The sequence below is a fragment of the Mercenaria mercenaria genome, chromosome 1 (assembly GCF_021730395.1).
Source record: "Mercenaria mercenaria strain notata chromosome 1, MADL_Memer_1, whole genome shotgun sequence".
NCBI classification, from domain to species: domain Eukaryota; kingdom Metazoa; phylum Mollusca; class Bivalvia; order Venerida; family Veneridae; genus Mercenaria; species Mercenaria mercenaria.
The window spans coordinates 105,740,446-105,754,912 of NC_069361.1; the positions used below are offsets into that span (position 1 = coordinate 105,740,446).

Below are 14,467 nucleotides of genomic sequence, written 5' to 3' on the forward strand. Positions count from 1 at the left end.
TAAAAACGGAATAATTAATTAAATATTGGTGCAAGAGTTATGACCCTTGTGTCCTATGATGAGGGTGATGATGTGGAACATTTACTTTACGTCCCTTCTGAAATAACATAGAGTGATAATGCATCAAAATTCACATTAAATTCTAAGTAAAAAGGGGGCAAAATTCATGAAAAACTGGTGCCAGGGTTATGGACCTAGTGTCATATGATGCAAATGATGATGTGGAACAACTGCTATAGGTTTGAATTAAATCCATCTGGTAACTAGAAATTGCTTTTGTAAAAAAGCACATGCCTCCCCCTATGCAAAGTCCTATAGGTAAGAAGTCAATAGGGGTCAGGAGCGAAAGTCAAAGAGACACTGATGGTTGGCTGCAATAGGGATCATCTTCTTGGCATGTCCAGTCATCCCGCTAAATTTCAACACTATTGGCCTAGCGGTTCTCAAGTCACTGTTCAGGCTCCTGTGACCTTGACCTTTGATCAAGTGACCTCAAAATAAATAGGGATCATCTACTCTGAATGTCCAATCATCCTATAAAGTTTCAACATTCTAGGTCAAGTGGTTCTCAAGTTATTCTCCAGAAATGATTTTACATGACCAGGCCCCTGTGACCTTGACCTTTAATAGACTGACCCCAAAATCAATAGGGATCATCTACTCTGCATGTTCAATCATCCTATGAAGTTTCAACATTCTGGGTCAAGTGGTTCTCAAGTTATTGATCGGAAATTGTTTTCCATGTTCAGGCTCCTGTGACCTTGACCTTTGATCAAGTGACCTCGAAATAAATAGGGGTCATCTTCTCTGCATGTCCAATCATCCTATTAAGTTTCAACATTCTTGGTCAAGTGGTTCTCAAGTTATTCTCCAGAAATGATTTTACATGACCAGGCCCCTGTGACCTTGACCTTTAATAGACTGACCCCAAAATCAATAGGGATCATCTACTCTGCATGTTCAATCATCCTATGAAGTTTCAACATTCTGGGTCAAGTGGTTCTCAAGTTATTGATCGGAAATTGTTTTCCATGTTCAGGCTCCTGTGACCTTGACCTTTGATCAAGTGACCTCAAAATAAATAGGGGTCATCTACTCTGCATGTCCAATCATCCTATTAAGTTTCAACATTCTAGGTCAAGTGGTTCTCAAGTTATTCTCCAGAAATGATTTTACATGACCAGGCTCCTGTGACCTTGACCTTTAATAGACTGACCCCAAAATCAATAGGGAACATCTACTCTGCGTGTTCAATCATCCTATGAAGTTTCAACATTCTGGGTCAAGTGGTTCTCAAGTTATTGATCGGAAATTGTTTTCCATGTTCAGGCTCCTGTGACCTTGGCCTTTAACAGAGTGACCCCAAAATCGATATGGGTCATCTACTATGCATGTTCAATCATCCTATGAAGTTTCAACATTCTGGATCAAGAGGTTCTGAAGTTATTGATCGGTAATGGTTATCAATGTTCAGGCCCCTGTGACCTTGACCTTTAACGGAGTGACCCCAAAAACAATAGGGGTCATCTACTCTACATGACCAATCATCCTATGATTTTTGTTTTGGGTTTAACGCCGTTTTTCAACAGTATTTCAGTCATGTAACGGCGGGCAGTTAACCTAACCAGTATTCCTGGATTCTGTACCAGTACAAACCTGTTCTCCGCAAGTAACTGCCAACTTCCCCACATGAATCAGAGGTGGAGGACTAATGATTTCAGACACAATGTCGTTTATCAAATAGTCACGGAGAACATACGCCCCGCCCGAGGATCGAACTCGCGACCCTGAGATCCATAGACCAACGCTCTTACCTACTGAGCTAAGCGGGCGGGCTCCAATCATCCTATGAAGTTTCAACATTCTGGGTCAAGTGGTTCTCTAGTTATTGATCTGAAATGGTTTTCAATGTTCAGGCCCCTGTGACCTTGACCTTTGACGGAGTGACCCCAAAAACAATAGGGGTCATCTACTCTTCATGACCAATCATCCTGTGAAGTTTCAACATTCTGGGTCAAGTGGTTCTCTAGTTATTGATCGGGAATGGTTTTCAATGTTCAGGCCCCTGTGTCCTTGACCTTTGATGGAGTGACCCCAAAAACAATAGGGGTCATCTACTCTTCATGACCAATCATCCTATGAAGTTTCAACATTCTGGGTCAAGTTGTTCTCTAGTTATTGATCGGAAATGGTTTTCAATGTTCAGGCCCCTGTGACCTTGACCTTTGATAGAGTGACCCAAAAAACAATCGGGGTCATCTACTCTTCATGACCAATCATCCTATGAAGTTTCAACATTCTGGGTCAAGTGGTTCTCTAGTTATTGATCGGAAATGGTTTTCAAGGTTCAGGCCCCTGTGACCTTAAACTTTGACCGAGTGACCCCAAAATCAATAGGGGTCATCTACTCTTCATGACCAATCATCCTATGAAGTTTCAACATTCTGGGTCAAGTGGGTCTCTAGTTATTGATCGGAAATGGTTTTCAATGTTCAGGCCCCTGTGACCTTGACCTTTGACGGAGTGACCCAAAAACAATAGGGGTCGTCTACTCCAGCAGCCCTACAACCCTATGAAGTTTGAAGGTTCTAAGTCAAATGGTTCTCCAGTTATTGCTCGGAAATGTAGTGTGACATACGGACGGACAGACAGGGCAAAAACAATATGTCTCCCCCAGCGGGGGGGGGGGGGGGGAGACATAATAACAGAGATGCAGAGAAAGTGCACCAAAACTATAACCCGAAATTCTAATTAAAAAGGGGGATTATTCTTCAAATATTGGTGACAGAGTTATGACTTTGTGCAATATTGTGTAGGTGATGATATGATAAGGAATAACTATTTTAAGTTTGAAACAAATCCATCAAGTAATTACAGAGATAAAGAGGAAGTGTATCAAAACTTCAAGCAAGGAAAAACAGAAGGATAACTACGCCAGGTTGAGTAGGTTAGCTCACAAAATATTTCATATAGCCAAGCTAAAAATCCAGAATTCCACTGAGGCAAACATTCAGACTAAGTTTCATTATATGATTTAATTATTAAAACGAACTTTTTAAGAGATGTCAATCTACTGAAAAGAATAACTTTGCACATACAGGCCATTCACATATGCACAGTCAAATTACTGTACATGCTATTGAGCATAAATGGTGTGTGTATGAATGTATCTGTTCAAAACTAAGAAAAATATGTCAGCAGCAGAACTTTATTTTTCATGTCAATTCCTGATTGGGGTACAACTGCATGAAGAAACATATTCAATAAGCCCATGATTACAGTCCATGATGGCAGATTAATTAAGCTTTAATTCGAAATGTGTTTTTTCATATTGAATTTATTAAAGGAGTTGAATAAAATAATAAAATACTCGGCAGAGCCTCGCATTTGATAAAATTTATTCAACAAGTTTAATAAATTCAATGTGGAAAGTCACAAATTTAATGTAATATTCTTTTTATCACATGTAAGCTTTTCAAGCCGAAACATAAAAAATTCTATTTTCTTTAACTATTATAAACAAGTCAATTTGACCAACATCTCTGATACTTTAAACGACGTTGATGTCAAAGCTTAATTACACTAGTGTACTATTAAATTTATGTAATAGCTTTATTTCACTCCTGCGACTTCAAACAAGTACTAACTCAATGATTTTAAAGTCATTTACATAAAGCTCAATAAAGAAAAAGTCTATTTCAAGCTAAGCTTCATGAAGAGGTCTTTAACAGATGGGATTACTGGCTAAACAGCTAAGATCTCTATTCCAAGAAGTTTCGTTTTTTTGTCCTCCACAAGTTTTCAGTCATCCAACATTGAATCTAACCAGTCTTCAAGATTCTCCTTTCCTGAAACACACATCACATGAAGTAAACAGAAGTCCATGGTCAGGTATTAATTCTATAGTAGTTTTTAATATATACAAATAACAAAAAGAAATGCAGCACTGAACTTTATTGAAGTAACCATGACCTTAACACAAGTAGCAGCAAAGAGCTAGGCCTCTCTATACGCATGCTATTATAAACTAAGTTTGACTGCACAGGCTTGCTATATGCTCAGTTTGGTAAAAATAAATTTTAATGTTAATCTGAACTAAGTCATTGACAGGAAACCTACTGTTTGGCATCAACCCTCGGAACAAACATCAAACCCGTTGGTTAAAACAGAAAAGTGGCATTCTCTGGGTCAAGTTTACTGATGTACATTTAAATAATACTGTTTCATTTATGATGTTTGTTTGTTTTTCAATTGTACAATGGGGCGGGCAGTTAAGTTCTTCTGTGCACCCAGATGTTGTACTTTTTTTTCAAACATGACCGACTGGATTTATCCAGTCGCAACCATGTTATAAGTGGCATGCACCCCAACATACTCTACTGTCATGCAGCTAACGTTCATTTCTATAGGCTTTACCAACAGATGTTATCCAGCGGTTCAAATAATCCTGAAAAACTTTGTCCCCACTGGATATCATAACAATGACCGCATCACTTTCTCCTGTTCTCAATGCTAAAGTTAGCCATATACAACTGTATAGTGCTGATATGGTAGTATTGTAACAACTGTATGTTTTAGTCATTATGCATTAAGGATGAAACAATTTGAGAAAGCCAACATAGTGCATTTGCGACCAGCATGGATCCAGACCAGACTGCGCATCCATGCAGTCTGGTCAGGATCAATGCTGTTCGCTAACAGTTTCTCTAATTACAACAGACTTTGAAAGCGACCAGCTTGGATCCTGACCTGAGACTGCACAGACGCGCAGGCTGATCTGGATCCATGCTGGTTACAAATGCACTATGTTGTTTTCTCATGGTGCGGCTCATTTAGTGACATAAAAGTTACTTGTTGTTTAGCAGTGCAATCCTGTCACTACAAAAGCATCTACTGTATATCTGCCTTCTTAGACCATTTGTTCAAATTTTACATCATTTTAACCAAATATCTGGTTGATCATCCAGATAATGGTAATGTGAGATCAAAACGTTCTCAAAATAGCTTGAAATGTTTTAATTTAAAGACATAGAGTGTATCTGTTTGTTTCAATGCTTGGCTGAAATGTCTTTAACCGAGTGTACAAAAGATGAAAATGTAAAATCTTCTGTTTAAGGTAGTTCTGCACATTTCGGTCGAAATTTTTTCTACAATGTAGAATTTGATTAAACTCCAATTTTCAAAACTTTGGACTATACTCAGAAAATGCAGCAAATAAAAAAGACAGCGTCTTGTGCTTAAATTTTTGCTAGACTACTTTGAAAAATTTGGACCTCACACAATTTTTCATAATGGGAGTCTATGGGAAAATCACAACTTTCATAACATTTTCGCGAATAGAAATTTTTCTACAATGTAGATTTTAATGAAACTTCTTATAGTTGTAAATAAATGTATGGCCTATAATATGGTGAAATAAAATGTAAAGGTCCATGTGCTTATTTTTTTAGATATTTGGCCATGATTAAAGTGAACAGCCTATTTCAACGAAGCTAATTTTAAGACATAATTTTGAATTATTTAACGAGTCAGATGTTTTAATATCATACTTTAACTTTAGAAAGATAGTAACAGTGCCATTTTAATAAATTTACTCACGGGTTGCCATAAATTCAGTAACTGATTTTCATTTCATTACGCCGAATCCAGGCTTTATTCTTATGTTTTCCAGATACATGACATTACGCCATCACTTCCGGTTTATCAAACGTGCAGAACTATCTTAAGTGAAAGAAAATTTAATTTTACACAAATATCCTCTATGCTTTTAAATTAACAAGACTGAAGATTATTTGAATGTCTTCAATAAATCTTACCCTTATCATGACCTTTTTTCTCCTTTGCTTTACTCACACATTCCATGTCTACAGCATTTACTTTTTCAATCTTCACTTTTGCATCCTTATCAATAATTCTGTCAACTTTATATACAGGCTCAACTTTTTTATCATTTGTATCTCCAAAAGACAGAATCATATCTAAATCATCTTCTAATTCTTCAACTTCCTGCTTTGCGAAATCTTTGTTTTTCTGCTTGTTTTCTAATTTGTTTTGAACTTTATCATTTTTCATGTTCACTTTATCAACTGTCATGTTTTGTGTTGGAATATCACTTGTCTTTTTAGTATCATTATTTTCTATTGCACTTGAACCAGGCTTTCTTATTACTTTTGAGGAATTAGAACCAGTATTTTCAGATCTGTCCATAGCTTTCATTTTATCATCTGTCTTTATTACATCAGCTGCTGCTCTATATTTCTGTTCATTTTCTGCAGAATGTGCTTTCATTTCATTCAACTGCTCTTCCTGTAATAAGAATACAAACTATTGATTGGATGCTATAAAGTTCACACCTTTAGGTTAACCACATAATTTTTTTTTCAAAATTCTGGAAGTATTTTGTTAGATACTGTAATTAAACAAAAACATGAAGAGTGGTTTCAAAACAGCATTTAGTAATAAAAAATCTTGTGAAAACTAATTTTGGTTTAAAAACAAGAGCTGTCAAATGACAGCATGTAAAACAACTTAAAACCATTCTGCAAAATACTAGCTTACATATCAAAGCTTTACAACAAAAAAAAAACATAAAAACTTTTTCAGTATAGTAATTTTGTTGAATACTTTCTACTGTGTTAGTCACAATGTAAAGTTTTAATGTTCTTCATAAACTGCATACTCATAAAATATCACTATATTTTAGACTGAAGCTATTAATGAGCCGTGCCATGGGAAAACCAACATAGTGGCTTTGCGACCAGCATGGATCCAGACCAGCCTGCGCATCTGCGCAGTCTGGTCAGGATCCATGCTGTTCGCTAACAGTTTCTCCAATTCCAATAGGCTTTGAAAGCGAACAGCATGGAGCCTGACCAGACTGCGCGGATGCGCAGGCTGGTCTGGATCCATGCTGGTCGCAAAGCCACAATGTTGATTTTCCCATGGCACGGCTCAGTTAGATTTTTCTGTATATTTGGTTGCATGCCCCATTTAAAACACTGTAAATGATATTCATATGCAACTTCTCAAGATTGAAAAAAAAAATGTTTTGTTTTATTCTGATCTATTTATAATGCATGCTACTCTTTACAGGTATTTTGGCTGTGATTTTTGCATTTAATATTCTTTTTTTAGAATAACTATACTTGTAAGAAAAGATATACCTACAGTAAATACATGATCATCAATTCCAAGTCTTTCATGAAGTGGAATACAGTCCAATGAGTGTGCCAAATTTTCAAAGTCCACGGCCAGCACTGCTGTTGCTGTAGAGCCCAGACTCTCTGTATTCCATTCCTCTTCATCCTTCAGTCTAAACTGAGTTGCTGCCCCTCCTGAAATTTCAAGATATATCATTTGAATAAATTTAATTTTAAGTTGAAACTCAGTATCTTGAACTCTCTTATCTCAAAATTCCAGCTATCTGGAAGACATTTTCATTCCTGTCCAAAACAAGTGCACAAAAGATAACTTTTAGTGGAATTACGGTTACCTGGAAGTAAAATACGAGATCCCTTTGAAATTGAGATACCAAGTTTCAACTGTAAATCTTTTATATAGTGGATATTTGTTTGCTTCTGTGCAAGATAAAAACTGAATAATGCCAAATGCAATATTCTGACAAGAGGCACACTCATGGGTAACAATATAAAAACCTGCATTCATGAGTAAAGCATTATGTTTTATATTATATTTAAATATGTAAGGTACAAGAGGAATTCAGAAAATTTTAAGACAAACTCACTTGCATAGAAACTATTACAGGCACAAGCACTATTTTTCATAAACTTTTTGGGGCTTTCAACAGCCATGTTCATTGAAAATTTCAACACAATTGATTTTGTATTAGCAGAGTTACAAGAGTTTTAACACAGCACCACACAGGTGTTATTTCATCGTAAGCATGGGGGCTCCAGGTAGGAAGGACACTAGGTCCTACATAGACTGGCATCAGTCGTTAGAGTCATTGAATGTAAAGCACCTGGCCATAAAATCAATCCTCTCTGATACCACTTTCTAAAAAAATTTACAATATCTCTTGCCTCTAGTGTCAGTGTGAAGAAATTAATATTATTACAGACTATTTGATCTCAACAGACTTTGTAAGTCTAGGTCCTACATAAAAAGATTTAGAACTGTTTACATTGATTCTTCCCCATCCGAAGCCACTGTTTATAGGTGGGTAAGGGTAGTTAATAAGGGAGAATCTAGAGTCCAAGGTCTACCTCATGTTCCCTAATTTCAGCATCTTTTTATAACATTGCTGCGGTAACAGACATTGTAGCAGAAGAATCTATGTTTTGCAATGTTGCAAAAACCTTCTAAAATGCTATTAAAATGCAGATGAAAGGAGGTTTCATGAACTTCTCACATGGGATGAGACATGACATTGTGTTTTTATTATTTGGAACCTCAAAGGTGAATCAAAATTAAAAGTGGCTGAAGAAGTGGCAAGAGTGACCTGAGTTACCACAAAAAGAAAGTTTTCAGAACTGCATTTGGCTTCATTACACAATGTTCTTCAATTCCAAAGGCCCAGTTGCATAAATACCCTGGTAAGTGAACCTGGCAGATTTATTACTGGAAAGTTTTACAGGGAAAACATTCTAAAATCAGTCAGAATCATTACTTTCAACATTGCCCACAAACTGGCTTATGGAGCATCAGCCTTATTCATGACAAATTGCTTCTCCACACAAGAGCAATACTGTACAGCAGGTCAAGCAATTGCCACACCCTCAATATTCGCCCGGCCTAAGTCCAGGTGATATTTTTTTCTTTCCTGAGCTGAAAAAATGCTGGCTTGGCGTAGCTACAATTTCAGAAGCTCCCTTGGTAGCATAGTGTATCACTGTCTGCACACTATAACAAGGGCAGACTACTCTGCCACTTTCAGGTCATGGATAGCCCTGACGGAAATGTGTGTTTCTGTTAAGGGTGATTATTTTAGGGACTGGTGAAATCAATATGCTTAAATACAGGTTTACCTATATTTTACATTCACAGTCCCAAAATAAGCTAAATTCCCCCTAATGACACTCAAGATGCAAGATTGTGTACTCTCATTAGGCAATATGGCATTCCAACATTTATGTAGCTCAAAGCAAACATGGTTTTCCGTAAAATCACGGGAATGCCTAAATTGCATCTGGGTGACTTAATTTTACTGATAGTCATTACTTGTCTAATACCTTAAAAGGAACAAATTATCCTTTTTTCATGCCTTTTCAGTGGTTTTAACCTAATTTTACCAGTATAAAACCATAAAAATATAAATGTTATATTGAGAACAAAATTATAAGTGCTTGAACCAGTGCAGTCAAACCTTATAAGCAGCCAGTCATGGTACAGACAAAACCTGGCTGCTACATGCATGTGGCTGCTTAAGAAAAGTTAATTATTAGAACAAAAGTCAATATAGAAGGTGATCTGACTGACTGCTTAAGGCAAACTGCCACCTAATACAGGTAGCTGCTAAAGCAGGTCCAACTACATACATACATACAGATTGCATTTTAATATTTAACATAGAATAGCATATTTTTACTTTGTTGTTAAATTACACCCAAAGTCCTTACTAAAACTGAATTTTATAATATGGACAAAATATGTTTAAAGACAAGTTCTTGCGCATTAAAATCATTGAGAAAAGTGAGCTAGTCGGGAAATATTCTAATGTTACCTATCAGTAAACCACTGAAAAGCATGGAATAAAGCATGGCAAAAACTGATAAAATTTATTGTAATTTAAGTTCAATAGTGAAGAGAGCTTAAAGCTATTTTTATTCACTCCTGAGTCTGGTGTTTGGAATAATCTGGAGCTGGAGCTATATGAGGGAACAAAGTTCTTACATTTTGTACAAATGGGTTCGAAAATCAATTCATGAATTATGTTCCTCTAAAAATCTTTCTGAGAATAAAATGAATCAAAATTAGAATCCAGTTTGACAAAAACTGATAATGAATGAAACAGTTGAAATTATGAAACTTTCAGGGTATACATGTATATGCATGCAGAAGAACAGGCAAATATCTATCTACATCACTCAACCCTCTCCAGTTCCAGATGTGGCAAAACGAATTGGGAAGCCAATTGTACTATTTGAGTGTCATTTGCTTTTAGGATGTACATGTTGATACATATATGAACTGCATGTATTTTCCTACTTTTTACTTAAAACATTAATGTAGAATATAAATCAATTTCACCACAGCAGGAAACAATTTTATGTCATTTTTATAATTTGATCACACAAGATTATTTTCTCTTAAATCAGGAAGTTCTTCACTTATGTCAAGAATCATGACCAGCTAATGGCTTCGCCATTAACTCTAGCAATAAAATACTAATTAACTTCCTCTGCGGACAGTTTATTTATGTCCCAACTGTCTGTAATGGAGAGAGTTTCATCAGGTAAATAGCAGTGATATAATGGTCAGTCACATCAATCAAGACAGAGATATGGAAAATAACAATAACATACCATCATCATTAAGATGTAAATCATTATCAATGCTACCTTTTAATCACAGTAAGGGTTCAGAATTTTCATTAAACAAACAGGAACCTAAAAAGATTCTGCCAGTGATTTCAACAATGGTTGCTATTACAAAGAATTTTAGATATGGAGAACTGTTCGTTAAAAGATTTTGGTTTCCATCTAAACATCAATCAAAACATGTTTTAGTGTGTGAGCATCAAATATAATATTTTCACTGCATACTGTGAAATCATTAATATTTGTGTGGGACTATTTTTTGTGGATTTTGTGGTTGAGTAAATGCACAGAATTTAACCCCAACGAACAAGTAAAATTCCCTTTCATTTTATGTTCGAAAGTTGAAATCCACGAATTTGTGTCCCCACAAAAGAGCCGTTTTGACCGAAAACTACGAAATTTCATGCCAACGAAACTGAAAGATTTTGCAATAACCTAAAGAGAAAATGTAATATCTATCATTTTTGAGCAAAATTGTATTCTCACATGTAAAATATTCTTTCTTTTTAAAGGTGTTAAAGTTTAAACAAAGTTTACTAATAGTATTTTGTAGTTCTATAAAAGTGAAAAATATTTTTTCTTGAGCAAAGATTATCAACATTGATTTATTTTACATAATAACATTAATAGATAATTCTCCCTAGACTGGCCCGTCCCTATGTTTGTTCTTATTTACATAAATCAGTTTTCTTCATTAAGAGGGAAGCAACTCCAACAGGTTGTTTCTACATTGACATTTTTTATTGCCCCTGGCTCCAAACAGGTATGGTTCACTGTGCTATTTTAGAGGCTTAAAATTTTCTGCTAAAATATTTCCAGTATTTATATAAAAATAACCATGCAGCCAGGGAGCCAGGCTAAATTCTCCCTTATATCTGAATAATTCACTCATGATGTTAACAAAGGAATTTCATTCACATGTGTTTTCTTTTAAAATTTTTATTTGATAACACTGATCTCTTCAAGTCAGCCTGTAGGAAAATGGGAAGTTGCTTGGAATAGTATGAAGGGTAATCTGGTAGTTTTAGTATTGCAAGTATATGGTGGGTGTGATATCTATTCATTTATCAATAAATTGAAACATATTTAAGGACTTTTCATATGACAAAGAAGCAACAAAAGTAACAGTAATAACAAGAGCTGTCCCTGGAGACAGCGTGATCGACTATTTCAATGCTGGATGGTGAAACTGGACACATCTGAAGAAGCTGGAGCTGTCACTGGGGTGTTTAATGACTCTAGTAAGGATAAAGATATGGGACAATAGCATATGTCTGTGTCAAATGTATCTAGTAATAACAGAGAAAGAGAAGTGTATCAAAACAGTATAAAAGGGACGTAACTCATGGAAAATTTCTGCAAAAGTAATACATCAAGACATTGTGCCATATCATTTGACTAATAATGTAAGGCAACTATTTGACGTTTGAATCAAATAAGTGAGATAGGGCACAAGTGCATCACAACTTGAACCTGAAATTCAGGTAAAAAGGGGGCATAACCCATAGGGTTTTGATGCCAGCATCATGAACATTGTATCATATGATGTGGGTGTCTGACCATGAGGAACAACTGTTTTAAGTTTAAATAAAATCCATTTAGTAACAAAAGAGATATAGTGAAAAAAGCATCACACTGAACTGAAATTCTAAGTAAATAGGTGACATAAGTCACTAAATATTCAAGCCAGAATTATGGACCTTTAGTGATATGATGAGGGAACAATTTTTAGTCTGAATCAAATTCATTTACTATTAACAAAGATTCAGTGAAAGAGCACCAACATTAACCTGAAATTCTAAGTAAAAAGTGGACTTTATTCATGAAATACTGGTGCTAGAGTTATGGTCCTTGTATCATATGATGTGGGTGATGATATGCTAGAACTTCTTTCAGTTTGTCAATGAATCAAATCCATTTGATAATAACAGATACAGAGTGAAAGAGCATCAAATATTTAACCCGAAGTTTTATGCCAAAAGGGGGCATAATTCATGAAATTTTGGTGCCAGAGTTATGACCTTGTGTCATATGATGTGGGTGATGATGTGAAACAACTACTTTAAGTCTGAATCAAATCCATTTAGTAATAACTGAATTAGAGTGAAAGTGCACCAAAACTTTAACCCATAATTTTTAGTAAAAAGGGGGATAATTAATAAAATATTGGTGCGAGAGTTATGGCCCTTGTGCCAAATGATGTGGGTGATGATGAGGAATAATTATTTTAAGTTTGAAGTAAATCTATCAGGTAATTATAGAGATAAAGAAAAACTAGATGATTGTGTATCCATAGGACACAGGTGCCCCCCATTCCTGTCACTGTACCTGTTTTTATAACTCAAGGTTTAATACTTTTTAAGATGTTTGCAACACAAACTTAAGAACTTTATGAAGGGCCAAAACTCTGGCCTAGCTGAGTAAAATCCCAAAGAGAACACCTGATGCAAAACTTCAAAGGCTATAAAACAATCCTCTAATGTTTTATGACTCTAGGTCAAGTACATTTTGACATACCTGTAGCACAAACTTTTTAGTTTTTGACTAAGTCAAGGGCCATAACTCTGGTCAAGTAAAGTGAAAACCCCAAAAAATCAGGTGCACAAATCTTTGAGATACAATTGACACAAACTTGTATCCCATGTACGTGTATTTTTGACAATCAATGGCCATAACTCTGGTCTGACTGATAAAAATCCAGAACAAAATCCCATGTGCACACCTTCACATGCTGAATAATATTCCTGTGGTGTTTCATGACCCTATGTAATATACTTTTTTTAGATATGTGCAACCCAACTTCTATGCCTTTTTAAGCATATTTTTATTAAGTCAAGGGCCATAACTCTGGTCTGACTGAGTGATATCTTTAACAAAACCCTAGATGAACAACTTTACATGCTAAATAATATTCCTGTAATGTTTCATAATACTGGGTCAAATACTTTTTGAGATACATGTGGCACAAACTTATGCTTATTTTTGACTAAGTGAAAGGCTTTAACTCTGACCTGACAGTGTGAAATCCAAATTAAAACCCCTGGTGCACTGCTTCCTGTGCTGAATAACAATCCTGTGAGGTTTGATGACTCTGGCTCAAATATTGTTTGAGATATGAATGATACAAATTCGAACGTATGAACCACAAATTTTCTGGGGGCACAAAAAAGAGAAAGTGCATCAAATCTTTAACCAAGGTGTGGACGCGGAAGGACGCCAACGCTAGGGTGAGTAGGATAGCTCTCCATATACTTTGTATAGTCGAGCTAAGAAGCAGACTAAGGTAATCTGTTCGATTTAACATCCATTTAAATAGTACATTATGTTAATCTTATTCTTTCAATTTAAATACATTTAAGGCATTCATTCAGTGTTTCTGAAGGACTAATAATTTCTTCTGTGAAACTATCACAGTGTTCTAAGATCAAACTCCCCATCTTTAGATTGGTGCCTCTCTCTGCTGTGTTAACTGTGCCGACTTACACCTAAATATATGTAGATATGAGCCGCGCCATGAGAAATCCAACATAGTGCATTTACAATCAGCATGGATCCAGGAGGATCCATGCTATTTGCTAATGGTTTCTTTAATTGCAATAGGCTTTGAAAGCAAACAGCATGAATTGTGACCAGACTGCTGGTTGGTCTGGATTCATGCTGGTCGCAAACGCACAATGTTGGTTTTCTCATGGTGCAGCTCATATAATACCTGCTTGAGCTAGCAGCTTGTTGAAATCTTCTCCTCTCTGTAGAGGAATGTCGTCCTCCGTCTCACTATCTGAGTAGTCCTCGTACCTGCTCCAATTGCTCACAAGTTTACGCCTTCCATAATGTTTATTCACTTCTTCTGTTTCTTCCACCTGTAAAGTTTAAGGAATAATTGCAGCTAGTGCTGTATATTTAGGGCAAAGAAAACCAAACAAAATATGGAAAGTATACCGATCATAGCAAGTGAATGAAGCATTGCC

At 35.8% G+C, this 14,467-nt stretch overlaps 1 protein-coding gene across 1 annotated transcript in view; it reads right to left on the bottom strand.

Annotated features, from left to right (window-relative positions):
• Positions 1 to 3,194: 3,194 nt before the first annotated feature.
• The window catches only part of LOC123527637 (cell death regulator Aven-like), a 36,646-nt gene continuing 25,373 nt past the window's right edge, over positions 3,195 to 14,467 (bottom strand). Inside the window, exons 2-5 of the mRNA XM_045307240.2 lie at positions 14,209 to 14,359; positions 7,168 to 7,334; positions 5,817 to 6,306; positions 3,195 to 3,848 (exon numbers count right to left, since the gene is read on the bottom strand). Of these exons, the coding sequence (XP_045163175.2) occupies positions 3,802 to 3,848; positions 5,817 to 6,306; positions 7,168 to 7,334; positions 14,209 to 14,359 (855 nt within the window). The 3' untranslated portion in view covers positions 3,195 to 3,801. The remainder of the gene's footprint in view (positions 3,849 to 5,816; positions 6,307 to 7,167; positions 7,335 to 14,208; positions 14,360 to 14,467) is intronic.